We start from the raw sequence: 22,572 nt of genomic DNA, 5'->3' as shown, positions 1-22,572 counted from the left end.
GTCTCTTACTAAACGGGAAGACTGAAGACTCAGCATTGTGCGGGGTAGGCCTTTACCCCAGAGGGAGCGGTCTGGCAGGCCAGGCTGGGGCTGATCACACTGGCTAGGTCTCCACAAAAGTTGTACTGGTGGATCCGGTCTGTCAGTCTGGCTTGTCCGCGGGGCAGCCCCACAGCGTTCCCGGGGGGGAGGGGCGCTGCTGTAGCCATGGTGCAGCGGGGCACGACTTGCCAGGCGGGCTCCAGGGCACCGCTCGGAGCGCCGAGGGTAGCATTCGACTCCTCGGCCCAGCCTCAGCCTCCCTGCCCCGGCACTGCGCCCTCCTCTTCTTCTCCCCCCTCCCATAGAGGCCAGAGTTCACACTTCGAGACTCTTGCACAATAGCCAATCAACAGCCGCCCCCCGCGCAGCTTCCACCAACCCCCGGCCAATAGGAAGCCCCGAAGCCAATCAGGAGCAGCGACGGGCTACGCACTGGTGATTTGGCAGGACGGGCAATCAACGGGTGGCTTCGTATCCGGTCGCCCGCCTCGCCCCGCCCATTCCCCGCCTCCGCCCTTGCCCCGTTGCCCTGGAACCCGTTGTAAATATCCCGAGACGGGCGGCGGCCCCTTTAAGCGCAGCGCAGCCCGGGCCCGCCAACGGCCTGGGGCCGGGGGGGGGAGGTCGGCTTGGGAGGGGATGCGGCGCGGAGCCGGCGGCACTAGGTACCGGGCGGGGGCTGGGCAGAGCCTCGTAGTGACCCGGCTTCATTGCAAGGGGCGGGGGTGGGGGCTCGGCGAATGGGGTGTGGGGGATGGGAAGGACTGGGAGTGGGGTGGAGGGAGTTAGGACGGGATGGGGCGGGAGGGGAAGAGGGAGGGGAGCGGGGACGAGGTTTGAGGAGGGGGGCTGGGAGTGGGGAGGAGGGGTAAGGGGGCTTGAGGGGAGGAGGGAGGGGGCTGGAGCTGGGAGTGAGGGAGGGGCTGGGGGGTCAGGGCTGCTGATTTTCCATCAGCACCGTCATTGGCTGGGATAAGAGCCACTTCCTTGTGTTTCACGTCTGTCTGTCCCTTGCTGTGCCCAGAACTCTTCAGGCCTAGGTCGGCATTTACTGGGCATCAGCTATTTCCAGAGGGTCTCCTCACTAGTTTTTGTGTCTGGCATTAGTCTTGCAGAGTGTTACTGTGAAAACAAAATACCCCAAAGCCTGTGATCCTCAACTCTGGGTCCACATTTTAAGAATTCTGTCATCAGTGTTGTGGTCCAAATATTATCTTTTTATCACTTTTTATAATGTGGAACAACATAATGCTTAAACCCATTTCATTGTTTTGGGTGGTGGGGAAGGGTGTTTTTGTGTGCAATACCCAAAAAGGCTATTGAGCAATTCCCAGAGCGATAGCTATTCCTGTTCACATAATTGACAAGGGGATACACATTTGTCAAACATGTTTGACATGAGACTGTGGGAATCCTGAATTATCTTGCCCTTTCTGGGGGGTTTTCTATGTGAAATCTAAAAGCTGAACCACTAAAATATTCTCAGTTTCTTTTTTTTTTTATTTAACTGTTGTAGAAAAATGCATTATGAATGATGGCCCCTGATTGCTAAAATGAACGCCAAGAGCTCAGGTTCTGAACATGAGGATAAAAAAGATTTGGAAAGGAGCCAACAGTTTTACCTATAACTACTACTAAGTTCTTCCCTGTCAAAATGAACATTCTTTGAGAAAAATCTGAACAACTGTGATTTGAAAAATGGGAGAAAGAACAAGGAGCTTGGATTCTGACCATGACAGAACATCCGATGTTGATAAAAATAGCAACTCCTACTATTCAGATGAAGATAATGCATCTCATGCCTCTGACCAATCACTTTCACTAAGCTCTCAGTCTACAAGCCATGGGAAAAAAGATCACAAAACACAGACACTGAGCAGCCTTGTGCATTACCAAGGTAAGTAGATCACAAAACGTGGCACCCCGAAACAGTCTACAAGTGTCAGCAGTATTTTAAACTTTGAGGGAAGAAAATATAAATTATTTTATGTTTAAGTGGTCTGTAACTTTTATTTTGATAACTCAAATTAACCTTTGTCTATAAAATTCTGCTAAACTTAATTTTAGAATTATTTATTTTTTCTGACATGAAATAAAAAGACAAGTGAATTCTGTTCTGGTCCCATCCTCTAATTGCAATAGAACTTCAGATCTGCTTATGTTCCCAAGGTTGTCATTGGATTTCTTGAAGCAAACCCTTGTTATACAGTGTATATATAGTACTTAAATCCAGGGAAGAATATTTATAATTTCTTGGACAAAATGTCCCAAAGATCTTTGTTATGGATATATGTTTTACTAGACTTTCCATTGTAGTTATATGCAGTGTGTTCTTTCTCAAAAGAAATATTTATATTTCCATCCTTGGAGCTTCAAAAATAAAGTGTTTTTAAATGATTATTCTCCAAAGTTTAAAATTCATTCCACTCCCATCTCCCTTACCAACACACCCCCACCCCAATTCCCTGGTAAACCGCTTTGCTGACTGGGATTGTGGAGGTAATGGAACTTACTCCCCACCCAGCAAGAAGTGAGAAGAGGATAACTCTGCAGCTCCTAAGGTGGATAATGTCTGAACAGCCTCTATGCTGAGTTTTGGCTGCTTATACTGAGCTATTGCACACAACTTCCAGTTTAAGTTACACTATATCCTGTCTTTCTAAAAGATAGACTCTATCTCAGCCAGAAGTTATGAGTCTCACAGTTTCTCTGACCCTTCTGGTCTGCTCAAGGAGTGCCCTCAAGTCTCAGGACTCTAGCCTTCACGTCTCTTTTGGCAGAGATGTGAATCCCTCTCCCTTCTGACTGGGGTTTTAGGCTGCAGCCCCTGTACTTCACTGTGATTATTCCAGCAGGCCTGATTGGAATCCAGCACCAGTGCTTTGCTTTCTCTCAAAGGGGCTATGGACAGTGTATGCAAGTGGTTGCAAGTAATGAAACAACTCTTCCAAAGCAAAGTACTTTTATTTAAGGACAAAAGCAATGCAGAGAGAAAACAAAAAATGAAAGGTCTAAACACATACTTAAGCCTGCCTCAGTCATGTGCAGACCCTTGTAGGTTCCAGTCTCTCCAACCTTTCAGCAAGGTTTGCACAAGGTTCATGTCTTTTGACTGGATCAAAATGAGGGTCTCCAATCCATTTACTCTTAGTCTTTATACCCTACACTGTCTTTTGTTTTCTCAATTCTCCCTAGCTGTGGTGGTACTTTCAAGTTGTTTACTTGTCCCAGGATTTTTAGTTCCTTTTGCAGATAATTTTTTATTAGGGTGAGATAACGTTCATAAAGTCAATATAATATATGCATATGGTACAATATCTGCACAATATCTTGCTCGCTGCAAGAATCGCTCGGTGAAATTCTGTGGTCTTCACTGTGCATGAGGTCCAATTAGATCATAATGAGGCCTCAAATCAATGAACTGCCCATGGATCATGGCCTCAAACCCTCTTTCTTTGTTGGCCTATTTGCAGTGACATGGTGCTCAATTCAGCTCTGCTAAGGAGTGTCAAGTTCCCTTGCCTGTTTGTATGTTAGCTTCACATGTAGGTCTCTGGGAAACAAAATCACCATGGTTTTGTTGCAATATGCTGTGGAGGAAAGAGGATGGTTGTTGAGGTTTTGTGGCAAAAACTGAATGTATCTGTTGACATGAACGAGTACATGCCATTTCTGAAAGACATTTGACAGGATCACCACATCAACCTTTCGTTCTCAGATTCATACAGATGGTCAAAAGTGCAAAACCATATGTGAGACTTTGGAGTGCTTGATAAGGATTGGAAAATAAAATCTATATTGGTAGATTTAAATAGGTGGAAGCAAGGGGTTTGCCCTGTGGTATAATTATTACCTAACCCTTTCATAGCTGAATGAATGTGCCAAATGCTCTCTAGATGAAAGGAAAACTAAGTATTGTATATGATCAAGCTGTGGAAAACTGAGTATCAGAAATATTGGATGTGTGTGTGTGTGAAATGCTTAGGAGAAAACTAAGAAAAGACTGAAAAGCTGCTGTTTTGCCACTGAATGCTGTCTGTAGAATAGAGGAGATACAGTAAGTGCCAAAAGGAAAATAGAGGAGATAGTGCTTGCTTCCTCTTAGCTAATACCTGATTTGTGTATTGTAGTGTGTTTCTGCTGTACACCAGTTTCATGATTCAGAAGCTGCAATGGCAGGCATAGGATGGCATCCAATATGTTGCTTCTAAAGGCTATTCTGCATTAGTTCAGTAATAACTGCATATGTTCAGTTCTCTAAATGACAGTTTTTCAGTGGGTTATTTGCCTTCTGCCTTATGATTTGAGCTATGTAAAAAGACCAAAGCTAAGCTTATATGTGTGTGTGTGTATAAATACAATTAGTATATTTTTATATATTAAAATTATATATACCTACACTAATCCCAAATCACTTTAAAAATTATTCTTATGTTGTATATATGAAACACACATACAAATAATATTTTAAATTAATTGGGATTAATATCTATTAATACTAAAATGAAGATGCTCCTTGGAAAATAACATATTTTTATAAAGGGGGGAGGGATAGCTCAGTGGTTTGAGCATTGGCCTGCTAAACCCAGGGTTGTGAGTTCAATCCTTGAGGGGGCCACTTAGAGATCTGGGGCAAAAATTGGAGATTGGTCCTGCTTTGAGCAGGGGGTTGGACTAGATGACCTCCTGAGGTCCCTTCCAACCCTGATATTCTATGATTCTATGTGACAGAACTAAATTTTCATAGGGTTTAGAACTTTGTTTCTAACTGCAATGGACCCATTGTTGTCATAGTCTTTATAGCAAGTACAGTAGCAGGTTTCCAGAAATACTATATATGTACTTTTGAATGTATCTAATAAAATTGCAGCATGCTTGCTACAAAGCTAGCTGAAGCTCTATGATTACCATTTTAAATGTGTACAGAGATACAGTATTTCTATTTAAAACACTTATAATGAAATCTGAAATTAGTGAACAAAAATATAACTACTACAGATGATTACTTTATAATTTCACTCTGATGGTTGCAAGCAGCATAATTGGTTTCAAAGTCAGAGTAAGAAGAAAATCAAAGTATATAGCAGCTTTGTAGTGTATCGTAAACATAAATCTCTATCTTGTAGCTATGAAAATGAGAATAAACATTTTTGTGTTTGATTTTTCTAAAGAAAACCACCATGATATAGGTATTGTAAAAAAATCTCTCAGGAGAAAAGGGCTTTATTTCAAGGAAGATGCCTGCTTATATAGAAAAATATAGCAATGGGCCTTGCCTAGTTCCTTACAGTAAAATCTGCCTTTTTTTTTTAAAGCCACTAAAAAACCAGTTTCCAAATATGCACCAGCCAAAAGAGGGAGAAGGTGGGGTTTTCGCTCCCAGAGCCTCAATAGCGATTCTCCTACAAAAGATATAGATCTTGTTACAAAAAGGGTTCTTTCTGCCAGGCTGCTAAAAATCAATGAGCTTCGGAATGAACTAACTGAACTCCACATCAAACTAGATGAGCTGCAGAAAGAAAACAGGGCACTGAAGAGGCTTCAGTACAGGCAGGAGAAAGCCTTGAATAAGTTTGAAGATACAGAAAATGAAATCTCTCAGCTCCTCGCGCGACATAACAATGAGATTAGAATATTAAGGGAGCGCTTACGAAAATCTCAAGAGAGAGAACGCACAACTGAGAGAAGACTGAAAGATTCAGAGGATGAACTGTACAGGACAAAAAATTCTTTGCAAAAATTGAAAAAGCTTTCTGAAGATAAGCACTTAGCTGAACGAGATGAACTGGCAAAGAAGCTAGCCTCAGCAGAGAACAGACTGGATGAGAGTGAGAAAAGAATTAAGGTGAGATAACTTTCCTGAGTTCCCCCACCCACACTTTTTTTTAATTTAACAATTTAATTTAACAAATCAAGTAGGAATGCTTCTTTCCAGTATGAGTGTCCTACGTTAATTTGTATTATCCATTTTTACAGCAGTAGGGTGAATGGAAAATGGTTTCTACTGCAAATAAGTAACACCATGTAAATTGTTTGTACATGACTGCACAATCATTTTACAATGTGTGCAGTATACTGTATGTATGTGTTTATTAATAATGTTGGTTACTGGTATGTTTTATCTTATGTGCTTATATTATAGAGTTGGCATTTTTAAACTAGATGCTAATCAATTTAGCAATAACTTCCAGATAGGCATGCAGCTAATTTAATTTTTCATAATCTAGTTTATGCTGCTTGACTAGGTAGTATGTATAAGAGGAAGAGCCTCAGGGATTTTAGAGGATATTATGCTGAAGTTCTACAAAATACATTATATTTTTTAAAACAAATTCTCTTAAAAACTAATATAACTCTGCATCCATGCAATGTTTGGTTATTCTGTATAGGCTGGCTGCTGAGTCAGCCTCAAAGAATTATCATAATTTTATTCAAAGTTATCTCATGTTATAGATATATGGACAGTAGGTATTTATTTTGGGAATTGTTTGCATTCTAGTCAGCAAAACTATATATCCATGGGAAAGAAAAAAAGCCTTTTTAAGTCAAAACTATTTTTATATTGGTCCTGTAACATTATAAGAGTAACTTAACTGTCTAGCAGTTATGTGTGGTGTTTGTTTTTGTCTGGTATTTATACTCATATTTGACATGTTAAGATGGCGTTAAGATTGAATCCCTATGTAGGAAATTTAAGGTAAAAAAAATTACAGAGATGGTATAATTATTTAAAAAAAAAATTCCAAGCATTATAAACCTAGGAAATTCAAGACTTAGGTTAAATTTAAGTGAAATCCAAATATGTCAAGGTATGGAAATGTAGAGTTAGGAAACCCAAATAACATTAGTTCTGTACTGTAATGTTACCATACTGTAACCAGATATTTTCCAGTTCTGGGCAACACATTTCAGGAAAGATGTGGACAAATTGGAGAAAGTCCAGAGATAAAAGATCAATAAAAATGATTAAACTTGACCTCTGATGGAAGATTGAAAAAACTGGGTTTGTTTAGTCTGGAGAGGAGAAGACTGAGGGGGGACATGATAACAGTTTTCAAGTACAAAAAAGGTTTTTACAAGGAGAAGGGAGAAGAGTAGTTCTCATTAACCTCTGAGAATAGGACAAGAAGCAACAGGCTTAAATTGCAGCAAGGGAGGTTTAGGTTGGACATTAGGAAAAACCTGTCAGGATAGTTAGGCAATTCATTCCAGTGCGTAGGGAGGTTGTGGAATCTCCATCATTGGAGGTTTTTAAGAGCAGGTTAGACAAACACCTGTCAGGGATAGTCTACTAATACTTAGTCCTGCCTTGAGTGCAAGGGACTGGACAAGATGACCTCTCGAGGTCTCTGCCAGTCCTACGATTCTATGGTTTAAGGCATTTTAGCACTTGTGATCCCCGGTGAGATAAAAGTGATTTTTTTCTTTAAAGGCACTCTGGATATTTTTCTGCTTCCTCACAGTGTCATTATATGCTGTTCACGTTAAACAGCTATCACAAGGATAGGATCCACCAAAATTAAACCTCCACAAAAAATGGTTAAAGGAAGGTTGAGAAATCATTGTGAGGATGTCTTCTCCTCCTTATTCTTATCCCAGTTTTTCATGGGGATTTTTTTTTATTTCTAATATGCCAGTTTGAGAGCCCTATTTTGGGTCACATGGCCTCTGTGTCCAATAGCATACAGAATCCGGGAGGTATTGTGAATGCCCAGTGCCTCCTCAGAGTTATCTCCCTGTATGTGGGTGAGGTGAGGTTGGGCACCAACCTGGTGTGGCTGTCCCCCCGATTAACTTCTGGATTTGATCAAGTTGCTGTGGACACAAAGCCAAATGGCCTCTGTACCATACTAGAGGCAGAGTCAGGTTGACCCTCAAATAGTATTTTTATATATTTTGTTTGTTTATTTTTAAAAATTGCTGTTTTTTAAACATTCTATCATCATATGAACTGCAGGATTTGGCGAAAAACCTTGAGCTGAATAACAGCAGTTTCCATCGACAGTTGCAATCTGAGAAAAAAAAGGTACATGAGGCCCAAGAAGAAAATAAAGCTCTCCAAGAAGAGCTTCAACAACTAAATCAAAAGCTAAAGGTAAAAATCATGTGCTGTAATATTAAACTCCAGCCACTTTAAGGCATTTTTAGCTGTGGGAGTACTTTATTATTGAAATATTTCAAGTTTACTTAAATCATTCCTTGCAAAATTAACTTCATTTTTCTGCATATGGGTTCACTCTCTGTTTTTTAAATTTAATCTTCTAAACTCTGATTCTGGAATACCTGTATGAAAGGGAATGTGTTAATGTCAGTCATCATTATTTATTATTTGCATTAGGTAGGAAAAGGATAGATTGAGTAATTGCACATGCATACTGGCAATTGGCATGCATTTTTACTTTATCTGCACACGCAATTACTTGCTCGTTTTAGGCATACAGGTTCTAAAATTAGGCTATAAGAACCATTGTTTTAAAAATCATAATGCACAGTATTATTTAGTACTAACTTAGTCAGTACTTCCTGAAAGAGAAGCTGTCAGTTCAGATTTGGACCAAAATATAGATTGTGTAAAAAGGTTTCACGAAACCTACGGTTGATAGAAATGTTTCCATGACTTTTAGTTCCCCTGGAAGAAGTTGTTTTTAAACAGGTAAACACCTTGGGGGATATAAAAGTGAAACTGATTTAAGTAATGTTAACTGCCCAATCTGAGAGAAATTAAAAGTATCTGGCATTTGCTGTGAAAAGTAAATAGGGTTTTTAAAACTTTAATTTTCAGTAATCAAAGTGTTAACAGTAAAGTTAAATAAACTGCTAGTTTCAAATAAATGGGTCTTAAGTTGACAGTGTTCCTTTAAAGAAGACTACGATAAATTGAAAAATACATTCATGATCAGAAGAATCCCAGCACTATTTATTAACGAACATTCAGTATTCCTGGTTAGGCAACATTCATTTCTATGTTCTTTTTAGTAAGAGCCATGTGAGAGGAATATATCCCGGTATTTGTATATGGCTCAAGGCAAAAAATGGCATTTTTCTCACAACAGGATCAATTTTAATCTCTGCATTGCTCCAAACATATTCTTTATGGCTCCAATTCAACAAGATATTTAAGCACTGAAGTCAAAGGGACTACTCATATACTTACTTACATAAGGATGTACTAACTACCTTGTGGAAACAGGGCCTATATCCCCAAAGCTGACCATCATAAAAATTATGGTACTTGCATTTTCCATGTTCTCAGCTGTGTTCTCTTTCTGAACAATACACCCAGGGCCAATTCTGACAGTGCTGCCAAAGCTGTAGTATAGCGGATCTTGCTTGTCAGAGTTACTGTCCAGTCCACTAGCTGGTAGTAATGCTAATATGATTTTTTTTTATACCTAGTATAATACAGAAAATTAACATGGTACACACATGCATCTGTAATTTAGATTTCTAAAATTTTAAGCACCTTTGTATGAAAATTTTGGCCTTCAGTTTTATCTTAGTTCAAAGATACAATACTAAATGTTAGAGACTATTTTGGCAATCAGCTGATTTTTGAGAGGGGAGGAAACCATGTACTAGAAATGTGATATTAAGAATTTGAACGTTCTCTTTAAACATTGTGCTGAATAATCAAGGAACTTATTCAATGAAGAATGAACAAAATATATATAATTTTCCTTTAAACTACACAGTTACTTAGCCTTGCCACAATTTATTTCAATGGCTGTTAAATATAAGTTGATGTAACTTTATTAATTTAACTTTGCTGTCTCTACCTCATTCATTATCAGGAAAAAGAGAGAGAACTTGATGCAAAAAATATATATGCTAACCGTATGTTGAAGCCATCGCCTAAAAAAGACACAGATGTTACACAAAGGAAAAAAGGTAATTTAAAAAGAGGATATAAACAGAAAAGCTACCACCAAATAGACTCTATTGTTTTTCAGTGTTCAAGCCATTAAGTGTTTGTTTCATTTTGACCCTTCCAGGTCCTGTCCCAGGCTGTGGAATTCTTCACTCTCTGTAAAACACAGCAGTCAAAACAAAAATTACAATGCATGTCATTAGTTATTTGACTGTCCCCTAATAATAGTACAATGAAGCCACCATACCCCCTACAAAACCACTAGGGCTGTACGCTCTCAATTCAGCAATGTACATTATCCCAGATGTTCATGGGAGGAAAAAAGAGCTTTGTTTAGAAATAGTTTGCTATTAAATCACATCTAGTAATCAAGCAGGTAGCTTGATTATAATTAGACGCACTGGAAATATACACCATTGTCATTCCACATAACTGTGTGGATTTAGGGGTTTCTCTGAATTTTTGCTAACTTCAGTTAATAGAGCAGAATTTAAGTATGCATTGAAAAAAGAAGTACAGTCCATCTGACTGAAGATAATTTTTCAAATGCAAACCAGTGTACTGATATCTTCCTGAACCTGCAGGCAGACTGAAACCTTGTTTTACTTGTATATATAGGGCCAGATCCACTCACACTGAATTAGTAAGATTACTCACCGGGAGTAAGGCAAACAGTGTTTTCTGTAGCATTTTAAGCAGGTTTTGATGTCAATACTTTAAACCATTTCATGGGTGATCCCTTTAATGGAAATATTCTGTTATTATGCATCATCCAGTATACTTAGATTAATTTGAAAGGCCATTCCACCGAGACATGGTTGCAAGTCTCAAAAATGCAAGCAATAGACTATCCTATAATATTAAAGTTGGTCTTTTTGTTTCTCTAGAAGGAGCATCTGTGAGGAAAGGAAAATAGACAAAATCTAGACCATTGGCAGATTGTGGGGAAAAGGTATCCAAGGGGGATTTTTTTAAAGACCCATTCAGTAGATTTAAATAACATATTATTTGGGGATTCTTAGAAATATCTTCAGAATTTTCCAAACACTTCCCCAGAATCTCGGGAAAGCTCCTTAGAATTTGGCAATATTTCCCACAGGTTCCCATTGGCCCTAATTATGAGGTACTTTGACTTTAAGATACTTTCAGAAACATGTAACACTTTGTTTTGTGTGGATTTATTTTTTGTCCTTTCAAATAATTGTTTTTGCTCCAAAATTTCATCAAAATGGACATAGAATTTTCTTTTCTTTTTTTCTTAAATAGAGATCAGCCACACACACAAAAAAAACCAACCTGCTGATCATCACTAGATCAGGATGCTTTTATGTATTGTTCTAAGTTATAGGAATACTATTAGCTCCTAGGTATAAATTCATGAGATGCAAAGATGACCATTTAAAAAAAAATTGGGTTCTTTTTTATTTGGGAATATTTTGAATTACAAAAAAATTAAAGGTTTCAGAGTAACAGCCGTGTTAGTCTGTATTCGCAAAAAGAAAAGGAGGACTTGTGGCACCTTCTCTAAGGTGCCACAAGTGCTCCTTTTCTTTATGAAAAAAATTAAAATGTGACTTGCTTTGTTTTTGTATATATTCATTACAGCCACTAGCCAGAATACTAAAAAAGGAATCCAGACTACAAAAGGAGTACAGACTACTGGGTACTTCTCACCAATACAATTTCCTCCACCACCGGAGTTTGTTTCTGTTTATGTAACAGATCAGAAAGAAGATGAGATACTTCTCAGAATGGTGAGTTATTTTATAGTTCCAAATAATCCAGCTAAGAAGCTACATTTCCTAAGGTCTAATTTATATTTTAGGAAAGACATCCTCATATCTTAGGAAAATGATTAGGCGCTCAGACCAAATTACAGTTTTACATGACCCTGTTTGAATCCTGTTGACTATCATTAACTTGCTCTGCTTCTTTTAATTACCTTTTATCATTTCACTGTAATCCCTACTGACTTGACATTTTGGTTTTTCTCCTTTTCTATTTCTAGTCTAGATATTTGAGTAGTCTCTTGTTCTCAGTATTTTTGCTGAGCCTTAATTATGGTTTACTTTTTACTTCCAGCCTTTTTCCACAATCATGGATTTTAGTGCTTTGTCCCATTGCACTAGTGTCCAAATCCTGCTCCCATATGTAAAGCATGAAATATATTTCTGTTAATTTTGTCCCAATGTTTTTTGCTGTTAACATCTTCATTATAAAATAGTATCTCACTGATTTTTAATACTTTTGAGCCATAAGGCCAAAATTAAAGTGAAGTGTAAGGTGATTAGCTCACCTCCGTAGATCTACTTGCATTCACTGTACAAATGTTTAAAGGGTATGAGAATTGTAACTTATGCACTGAGGAGCTGCAAGAAGGTCTACGTTTAGTAAGGTAGAGACTACCAAGTCTGCTGTAAATTCCGTAGCTGTAGAATCATGGAATACATCGGACTTTGCTTAAAAGTGAAATATCCACAAGGATCTCCTGTTCCTTTCCCTCCCCACATTTGTAATATTTTCTAATTGTGGGAAAACTAAGCTTAAAGAAAAGTGTAACTTTTAGCTTAGGAAGCATTGAGATTCATGGTCATTCTGATCTCTGCCAGAAGGAAATTCCATATTTGGAAAGCCTTGTTTCCTCATTCACAGGTTTTTATCCTTGTAGTTGACCATTCTGTTAATTCAGAAGAAAGTAGTGATTCAGGAAGTCATGATGTCAGAGAGAGAAGTGGTTACCTAAAGTTGCTTGGATCAATTTCAAGGAGGAGTTTTGATTACCAGGACTGAAATCTTGAATATGTCTCTCTGTACAGCTGGGAATCAATTCAGCAGGTAGAGCATTAGGGTGGTGCTCTTGGTAGGCCTGTGTTGTTGTTTTCTGTAGCAGCTGAAGCTTTTTCAGGGTTGGCAGTTTGATTCCTAGATCTTCAGTTCTAAAATCTTCTCCGTTATCTATAAACTTGGGTGCGTGAGTCCTTTAAAATGTAGTAGATTTGGATGATCTGCCTTGGCTAGGGGTCGGCAACCTTTGGCACACGGCCCATCAGGATAATCCGTTAGCAGGCTGTGAGACATTCTGTTTACGTTGACCGTCCGTAGGCACAGCCCCTGCAGCTCCCAGTGGCCGTGGTTTGCCATTCCCGGCCGTGGTTTGCCATTCCCGGTTTGCCATTCCCAATGGACCAGGACTTCATTGTGCAAGGTGCTATACAAACACAGAACAAATAAATTTTAGTATGAAGCATTACAGGATGCAGTTTTTATTAAAGACGCCATACAAAATCAAGTTGATGGTTTGCAAGTACTTAAGACCATGTTAGGTCTGATTAACCGTTTTAGGGCCATTTCCCCAGCTGAGGTAAACTGGAGTGGCTTCATTGAAGTCTTTAATATCATTCCGATTTGGAAGACTTTATGTTTAACAATAAACAAAAAAAGCTCTTGCAGAAATTTTTTATCACACTTTCTTTTATCAATTTACGTCAGGAACAGGAAATTCAGAAAAAAGAATGGAAAGAACAAGCAGAGCATCTAAGGCAAGAACAGAACAGGGAGATGGAGGAGAAATTGAAACATGACCAAGAACTGCAGGCTTTAGAGGAGAAAGCCCAGAAACTATGTGATGGTAAGAAAACTGTGGCTACTGCCAAGCTGGAAAATCTAGACAAAACAAAATACCAATCAAATGAGGCTTATAACGCTTCTCTTGAAAACAACAAATTGATTCTGGAAAGGGAAAACCACTAAAAAGGATAAATGATTTAATGTGAACAAGGTCAAAACAGAAAATTTTAAGGGATACAAAGTAACCTCCTTCCTGTGCCCTGCTGTTGCTGCCCCAAGACAAGCCAAATACCAACTGTGGAGAACCACAGCTGAAAAAAATATCCATGAAAAAAAGTCAGTGGACAGTTCGCACTGACTGAGAATCTGCCCCCTGGTTTCTTGGGGTAAAATAGTCCTAATATTAACACTCTCATCTATCGTACTATAAAAATAAGATTTTTTTTCCCCAGCATTCCTCACTGAAATTCAGCTGCCTACTTCTTCATAGTGGAGATGCTATGCCATATATAGATGAAAAATATCAAGTGTTCCAGTTTGTTTTCATAAGCTTGGTATAAAGTACAGTACAAGTACAAATTGTTGTCAGTGCTGTCACCACCAAGGTCCATGTCCCAACTCTTCAGAGAGCATTCCTGATCGGGAGGATCCATTCTGTACACGTGTGTCAGGTTGTTCTTGTTCAAATCTGAACCTACCTTAAAACTTTATATTCAGACAAGAAAATTCTTTTTTGGATCGGTAAATATTCAGAAAACCTCCCTGGTGTGTGCATGCAACTTTGTGTGTACAATTGCACTCTCAACAAATTTGCGGATGATACTAAACTGGGAGGAGTGGTAGATACGCTGGAGGGCAGGGATAGGATACAGAGGGACCTAGACAAATTGGAGGATTGGGCCAAAAGAAATCTGATGAGGTTCAGTAAGGATAAGTGCAGGGTCCTGCACTTAGGACGGAAGAACCCAATGCACAGCTACAGACTAGGGACCGAATGGCTAGGCAGCAGTTCTGCGGAAAAGGACCTAGGGGTGACAGTGGACGAGAAGCTGGATATGAGTCAGCAGTGTGCCCTTGTTGCCAAGAAGGCCAATGGCATTTTGGGATGTATAAGTAGGGGCATGCAGCAGATCGAGGGACGTGATCGTCCCCCTCTATTCGACATTGGTGAGGCCTCATCTGGAGTACTATGTCCAGTTTTGGGCCCCACACTACAAGAAGGATGTGGAGAAATTGGAGAGTCCAGCGAAGGGCAACAAAAATGATTAGGGGTCTGGAACACATGAGTTATGAGGAGAGGCTGAGGGAACTGGGATTGTTTAGTCTGCAGAAGAGAAGAATGAGGGCGGATTTGATAGCTGCTTTCAACTACCTGAGAGGTGGTTCCAGAGAGGATGGATCTAGACTATTCTCAGTGGTAGAAGAGGACAGGACAAGGAGTAATGGTCTCAAGTTGCAGTGGGGGAGGTTTAGGTTGGATATTAGGAAAAACTTTTTCACTAGGAGGGTGGTGAAACACTGGAATGCGTTACCTAGGGAGGTGGTAGAATCTCCTTCCTTAGAAGTTTTTAAGGTCAGGCTTGACAAAGCCCTGGCTGGGATGATTTAATTGGGGATTGGTCCTGCTTTGAGCAGGGGGTTGGACTAGATGACCTCCTGAGGTCCCTTCCAACCCTGGTATTCTATGATTCTATGAATCATTTGGCCACAAACTCTTGAATCCATTGTGCATGCAATTCATATGTGGAAGGACCTGGTTTTTGCCCCCTTACACCTCATGTAGCCATTTGTACCTGTGAAAAGTGGTGTGTCCTGTTTTTGCAAATAATCTTTTATATTCACTTGATGGTGCACAGAAAGCTTGTGCAGAGGTATTTTCAACACACACTATGGCCTGCAGACACACAAGTGAGGAAGAGGTAATATTTTAAATTGCTGCCTACCGTAGAAAAACAAACCATTGAAAATTATTACTCACTTTGTATTTTGTTGTCCCGTTGACTTTGCAGTAGCAGTTCACAAAATAAGTATATTCCAAAGTTGTCTTGAAGTCAGTGATGTTGACAGAGAACTATAAAGCACTCTGTCAGTCAGAGTTATTAAAATCAATGATGTTATATTCATCTCTGTTCAAACACGGGCAAGGATAAAATCAGTAGAATATGAAACTACTAAAAGAGATGAATAATGCAACTACACTACAAAATGGTAGTGTTGTTTTAAGTTAGGATAAAAGATTTGGCCTGTGCCTAATTGTAAATATGTTTATGAAAAATTACTTCTTTAAAAAACAAACCAGTACTAGTTGCAAGAATTTTAAAAGTTCTGTTTTTATATATGATTTTAAAAAAATAAAAATTGCTTTAAATATTAGAAAATGTCAAATAACTTTTAAAAAAATTCCATGCAGAGTGGAAAAAAGAAGAATTTGACAGAAGAAAAAAAGAAAATAACTTTTTATGGGCTAAAGAAGAAGAAGCAAGAATTGAGTCAGAAATATATGAAACTGAAAATGAGACACCCAACACTGAAAAACTAGAAGAAGACCGACAAAAAAAAGAGTTGTTGCTGGCTAAAATGTATAAAATTGACAGAGAAACTCAAAACACTATTAGTATGAAACTTGCTTCGCAAGCACACCTCATAGATACAGCATCAAAATCTGGCTCCCTAGAGAAAAATGAGAAAACTTACCAGTTCTTAGAGACCACAGAGAAATTGTTTAATGGATTTCCAGTATATGATAGCCATGATGTTACTACAAAAGCAGAAGGACAAAAGCGGCAAAATTTTAGAACTACAGATTCAAGTAATGATTTGACGTTTGGTAGTTACGTACCTTCCTTTGGGAAAGGATCCGGGAGGCCAAGCTGGCTTAATCAAAAAAGTATTGTCTTAGAAGAAAATACTAAAGAAAATACAGATTTCAATACTAAGAAAGAGAAAAAGTCTAATTTAATGGAGCAACTTTTTGGAAGTAGTGCCAGCACCATCCTTCCATCTAAAAGCAGTGACTCAAGTCCTTTGGAAGCGGACTATGATTCCGGCAGTGCTCTTCCTCCGGGCAAAAGCAATAAAGTTAAAGATGATGATGATTTTTTTTTCAGTGAAGGAAGAAATTTTAACTCAAATAGGCACCGTTTACAGCACACAACAAGCAGGCCAGCAGTTAAGGCTGTTAATTCTTTTGAAGATGAAATTGAAGAAGTAATCCTGTGATGACCACCTCTTATATAACTTGTGTGTGTAAATGTTATCCAAATATTTTAATACAGTATTTATTAGATAAAAATTTGAAAAGTTTCAGATATTAAAAAACCTTATGAAGGGATGATTTCAATCGATAAATATATGTATAGAGGAAATATATACTGCACATTCAGATAGACCAGTCTGTCCTACTCTAACCAGTCTGGTTCCTTGTGCAGTAGATTTTTTTTAATGTGTCTTTCCAAATACAGTCCATGAAGATAAAGAGTTGCGGTGATTATTTTTTACATACCACAGCCAACAATCTTGAGGGACTCCCATATAATGTAACTGAGTTTGGGTATTTGCTCACTTCTTCATTCAGGAGGTGATACTATTTCTACCTTACTCATATTCCAGTCTACTCTCTGTATGTGCATTTGCCACTATCAAATCTGTGCAACTGCCAGGGAAAATTGGTGGTATTCCAAAAGGCCACTACTAGTGCTTTTCCATGGATTTGGATGGGAGGGAAAGTAGTTGGGGAACACTTATACCTGCTTGTCTAGAGCCAGACATGACCTGCATCACTTTTCTCACTAGTCTCTGCCTGTGGCAGTGGAAAGGTCCCATGATACTTTCCACACTCTTGTCTCCTGCCAGGCTGTGCAGTGCCATTATTCCACTGGGCTGTTCAAACACTTCAAAATAGATTCAGTTCAGTTAATGCAGTGGTCCTATATATAGCTGCTGGGTTTTGTTTGCTTGTTTGCTTTCCCCAATTGGACTAAAAATAATCGAGATAATGAAGGGAAGCGGGATAATTCAGCCTACAGTTTGGAAGGCCATGAGTCATAGCCCCATCAACCTTTTTGTTGTAAGCTAGCTTTGCAGTGGCATATCTAAATACTGTTCTGGGAAAACCTATGCCATAGCCATATTTCTCCTAATTGAAGTGGGTTTGGACTCCCCGCTGAAAATAAAACATATGAACTGCTGAGAATTTAAATAATGAGTTAGGAGAAACTTAATAAATCCAGTATATTTTTAAATAATTTCCAGAAATATTGCAAAATCTGACTATCTCCAAGTCATACAAACATTTTTTTAAAATTGAGATGAGAACAGTGTGCATTGTTAAATATGACCTACCCAAATATTTGTGTGAGATGGCAGAAAGTTATTGAAACCTCAGATTCTATAAATCCATGTTATCAGTTGACTGATTTCAGAATCTGAAAAGTTGCTCTGATGTATTGGGACAAATGTGCTGTAAATGAGATCCTAAATGCTTTAAATATAGAAGATTCTTATAATTTGGAATTGTTGCTCGTTCTCCCTTTACAGAAACATGTTGCCTACTGCCTATTAGAGAACTGATGCTGCAGAAACCCATAGACGTTCTCAGTTAGTTAGCCCATTGCCTCTCCCTCTCTCCTTCCTAATTAAATCATTGCAGTTGGGTTTACAATGTGATTTAGCCCTGTTTTGTATGTACTAGTACAGTGTTTACTTGTTTTATCTTCCAGGCCAGACCCCTGCTGTTGATCTAGTTTCCATGTAAAAAAGAATTAATAATTGGAAGGAAATCATTTCTTGAAAATTATAAATGGTCAAAACTGCTAATGGGGGCACCTTGTGAGTTTATATACCTGGCTTTGTGTTTTTTCTTAAGTTTTTTTCAACTCTAGTAGTGGACTCCATAGTGTGATGCATAAAGCATAGTACTGTACTGTTCACACATAGCTTTATTTAATGTAAAATGCATAGAAATATAAGCACAGGAGTTGGCTAATGGTGCAGTGTGCTGTTATGTGAGAGCCTGCATTCGGGAGCAACCACTGGACTCCCACGCCAGCCAGCTGACATAGGAAAATGGTGTGGAATATGGTGCTTTATCTGAAGGTAGCTAGTAGTGTGTTACCCTTGTTTTGGAGTACCTCCCTTTGGCTATTGACATCTGCTCTCTGTGATGCATTCAGAGTGCCTCCTTGTGATGTTAGGGGAAGGCACATGTAATTTCATCTTTATGAAAAGGAATATGTTGTGCAGGGAACGACAGGTGGTCACTTAGAATAAAGGAATAGGTGAAAAGACAATGTAAAAGGCACTCATGCTATAGTGAGTCACTGAAGACTCTACATAGAAAACAAGTATCTCAGGATCAGCAGTTTTTTCCACATCTTAACAGAATTTCTTGTCATTCAAGAAGTTGTTTGGTTCCAGATATATCAGGCTAGAATAGATCTCTAATTGTGTCTGACTTGTGCTCAGCATAGCTGATGAGAGAGGGAGGCAAAGGTGGCTTTAAGCCACCTTTATGCTTCTCTCATCCTCTTGGAAGCCAGGGACTAGTCTGGCTGCAGAGCTACTCTAAATTTAGCTAGTTTTGTAAGAGCCCCAAGGGACTGTTGCGTTGCCCGGAGATCACAGGAGCACAGGTCATCCTGTCTCCCTGAACCATGCTCCTGGTATACCCCCTTTCCAAGGTGAGCCAGGAGGGTGTGTCGGAGAGTCAGCTATGCTGTCTCAGCACCAAGCCAGCATTCTTCATGCTCGTGAAACTTTGACCTTCCCATTTAGAATAACATCACACCCCTTTTTCAATACTGCAGCAACAGAAAGTGCTGTAACATGGGCCAGAATCTGGCCTGTCATCTCCAGCTGTGCATACATAAGACTGTTGATTTATAATCTTCAATTCCAGCTGCCATACATAATTTTGGAGAGAACAACATTTCTTCATGAATGTCTCCAACCAAACATTTACAAAAGGTCACGATAGATTATGAGCACATCTGCCAGTGTCTTGTGGCACACTCAGAGGGCTGAGAGAGAGGGCCAGGCTCAGATGCCTGGACCCTCCTACCATGAAAAAGCAGCTTTTAACATTTTTAGTGCAAGAATAATTAGTATGTGTTCATTTAATGCAAAGCAAAGAGAATTTTATAATTGAGATGTTAAATTAACATGCCATAGAGATAATCATTTTTAATGTTTATAAAGAGATGCTGTAGTACTGTTCGCATATGTATTAATTTCCAGTTATATTTATTATGTAACATCAGTTGCTTTTGTAACTTCCGATTCATTTTCTGTATAAAAATTCCAATCATAACAATGTTGATTTTTAACAAAATGATTTTTATTAAAGAATTTGAGTAAAGTTTTTGTATGGCGATCGTCTTTAGCAAGCCAGTTTTCTTGATTTGTGATTTTCATGAATCCTTATGCTGATTTTCTTTGTAGCAAAATTACTGGTCATGCTTATTTACTGCATAATGTGTGTGTTTTTCAAATCTAAAGCACACACTTTACCGAATGAAATACAAAGCTAAGTAACATATACCTGAAAACAAACTAAAGGTCAAAACTTACATTGAAATCCAGGGAAAGATTCCCATTATTTCAGTGAGTTTTGGATCAGGATCTATATGAACAATTCTCCGTGTAGGGTAGCTTTTCTGAAAACAGAATCTGGTATTGAATTATGAAATCACTATTTTTTTTAATTTCCCATTCAGAAAGTAAAATACTCACAGAGGTAGACCATGCTTGATTTCCTTCTCACTAACCAACTACCTTAGGGCCCAAATCTGCTCCATTGACTTTAATGGTGCAGGATCAGAATGTCAGGAAAATTCTAACTGGCTGATAGAGGTAGTCAGTTTCTCTCCTGAATAACATTGTATTGTGGTGTGTGAATTGGAATTTTGTCAGGTCTTATGAGAGTTGGTTCTTCTCAGTAGTTGAATGGGAGTTGCAAGAAATGGCATTAGAGAGTGAACAGAAGTATCTCTTACCTCTAGGTGAGTACTGACAGTATCTGCATGCTGTTAGAAGGCACTGTGCTGCAGATGTTTGTTTACAACTAAGACCTAAAACAATGATGTAACTGCTGTGATCATTAAAGAGCATATGGAACTTTTTGCTAATCCTTGGTCAATTCTAAATCTGTAATTATATGCTGCTGAACTGAATTTTCCTGTCATTTCAGTGGGACATCTGTGGTTCCTTTTCATGTTGGCGATCACTTCTTAAGATTGTGAACCTTTCGTAGACATTCCCCTCTCTATTCTGATACAAAACTGGTGCTTAATTACATGAAAAAGTATTTTACATCGGTTTTAAGAAGATAATACTGTACCCAGTACACTAAGGTGAGTCACTTAATAACATTTCCCTTCCTCCTGCCCACTTTGTATCTACAGTTCTTCCTCTTTCCATGCTACACCTTCCAATTTTAGTGTTACCTGCAAACAAATTGGAGTACAGTTGAAAGATCTGAAGCAGCCACTCAGGTACAGAGAGGGCTTTTATTTTTAATTGACCAAAATGTCTCTGGAAACCCTAAAAGGTGACTTGGCGACCACCAAGCAAGAAGTGTCATTGTTTGAAGACTATCAGATGATCTACTACAGTAACAGAAACAGCTCTGCAGGGTCCGTAGAAGGGCTTTATGGAACATAATATTGTGTACCAGTGGTTCTTATTCTCATCTTCCCTTCATGGCTCATCTGCTGCGTAATGTTGCTGTGCTCTCCTAAGCAGAAACTGGGTGTTACTTTGGAGATGGCTGCATTTCACTGGTGGTGAAGTGATTGCTCTGCATATCATTTAAAGTTTGTAAAGCATTTTGATATATTTTGGGATAAAAAGCACTATATCAACGTAAGTTGTTAGTAGGGCAGGGGATAGCCTTTGTTTAAATAGACAAAAAATAATACGGAGATAAACACACAATGTAAATGATTGTGGACATATTGGAGAGAGTCCAGCGGAGGGCAGCGAAAAGATCAGGGGGCTGGGGCACATAACTTACAAGGAGAGGCTGAGGGAACTGGGCTTGTTTAGTCTGCAGAAGAGAAGAGGGAGGGAGGATTTGATAGCAGTCTTCAACTACCTGAAGGGGAGTTCCAAAGAGGATGGTGCTCGGCTGTTATGAGTGGTGGCAGATGACAGAACAAGGAGCAATGGTCTCAAGTTGCAGTGGGGGAGGTTTAGGTTGGATATTAGGAAATACTGTTTCATTAGGAGGATGGTGAAGCACTGGAATGGGTTACCTAGGGAGGTGGTGGAATCTCCATCCTTAGAGGTTTTTAAGTCCCAGCTTGACAAAGCCCTGGCTGGGATTTAGTTGGTGTTGGTCCTGCTTTGAGCAGGGGGTTGGACTAGATGACCTCCTGAGGTCTCTTCCAACCCTAATCTTCTGTGATTCTTCTATAATTTCAGATAGGTCTTTGGTGGTACCTGTGTTTCAGTGTGTGACTTGGGTCGTCCTGTGTTTAAAAAATAATAAATTTTAAAAATTACTATCACATATTCTGCAGCAAAGTTCCAAAACGGAGAGCTGGCAATATGGAACCACAGAATTTTGCACAGTACAATTGTGCTGTCTATTTTTAGAACAGGAGGTTTTGTTGCCAGAACTATCTGACCTTTGCTTTGTGCTGTTCCGACCTGTTCGTGTCCTGAGATGACGGCTCTGACCATAAGAAGTGTCTTGATGATGTTATTCATTTATAAAATTCCCCTTTGTTAGCTCAAATTTAACTCGGTCTCATGTTTCAAATTATCTTCTTGATTAACTGCTAAGTTTTGATGACTGCACAAGTAGAACAATCACATCAGTGTACATTGTCAGCTGGGACTTTCCCTGGCTGTTGGGAAGTTGCTAGGGGATACTCTTAAAGTTACAATTCACTTGATTAACTGTGAACCAGTTTGCATAAGAAATGCTTTTATATATTGTTTTGTACCAACAGAGCTCAGCTATTTACATTCAGAGCAAGCTACAAGTTAACTTCAATCTAGTTTTGCCCATTTTTGGTATGCTATTCAACTTGCATATATAGCAGCAAACTTTGCAAATATAGCAGCAAAAATTATGGTAACTTATCTGATGA

At 38.9% G+C, this 22,572-nt stretch overlaps 1 protein-coding gene and 1 long non-coding RNA gene across 3 annotated transcripts in view; both read left to right on the top strand.

Annotated features, from left to right (window-relative positions):
- The first annotated feature begins 501 nt into the window (after nt 1-501).
- On the top strand, nt 502-19,832 carry LCA5 (lebercilin LCA5). Of its 2 annotated transcripts, none has more exons than XM_048845167.2 (8): nt 502-583; nt 1,559-1,939; nt 5,358-5,887; nt 8,000-8,137; nt 9,834-9,930; nt 11,516-11,664; nt 13,400-13,538; nt 15,888-19,832. In XM_048845167.2, the coding sequence occupies exons 2-8, from the start codon at nt 1,741-1,743 to the stop codon at nt 16,694-16,696; spliced, it is 2,061 nt and encodes a 686-aa protein (XP_048701124.1). In that variant the 5' UTR covers nt 502-583; nt 1,559-1,740; the 3' UTR covers nt 16,697-19,832. The 2 variants fall into 2 exon arrangements, with proteins under 2 accessions (XP_048701124.1, XP_048701123.1); XM_048845166.2 differs by having other exon boundaries at nt 569-707.
- An 836-nt stretch (nt 19,833-20,668) lies between these two features.
- The window catches only part of LOC142071400 (uncharacterized), a 28,816-nt gene continuing 26,912 nt past the window's right edge, over nt 20,669-22,572 (top strand). Inside the window, exon 1 of the long non-coding RNA XR_012667432.1 lies at nt 20,669-20,826. This is a non-coding gene — a long non-coding RNA (uncharacterized LOC142071400). The remainder of the gene's footprint in view (nt 20,827-22,572) is intronic.

The sequence above is a fragment of the Caretta caretta genome, chromosome 3, assembly GCF_965140235.1.
Source record: "Caretta caretta isolate rCarCar2 chromosome 3, rCarCar1.hap1, whole genome shotgun sequence".
Lineage (NCBI taxonomy): Eukaryota > Metazoa > Chordata > Testudines > Cheloniidae > Caretta > Caretta caretta.
Note: the sequence above shows the minus strand (reverse complement) of the source record. Positions and strands in the feature narration are given on the sequence as shown.

What these genes read in the sequence shown, in the direction of transcription:
- LCA5 (XM_048845167.2), top strand. Translation starts at nt 1,741, where the DNA reads ATGGGAGAAAGAACAAGGAGCTTGGATTCTGACCATGACAGAACATCC. An exon ending in TGTTACACAAAGGAAAAAAG is followed by an intron (nt 9,931 to 11,515) that starts GTAATTTAAAAA and finishes TATTCATTACAG; the next exon opens with CCACTAGCCAGAATACTAAA. An exon ending in ATGAGATACTTCTCAGAATG is followed by an intron (nt 11,665 to 13,399) that starts GTGAGTTATTTT and finishes AATTTACGTCAG; the next exon opens with GAACAGGAAATTCAGAAAAA.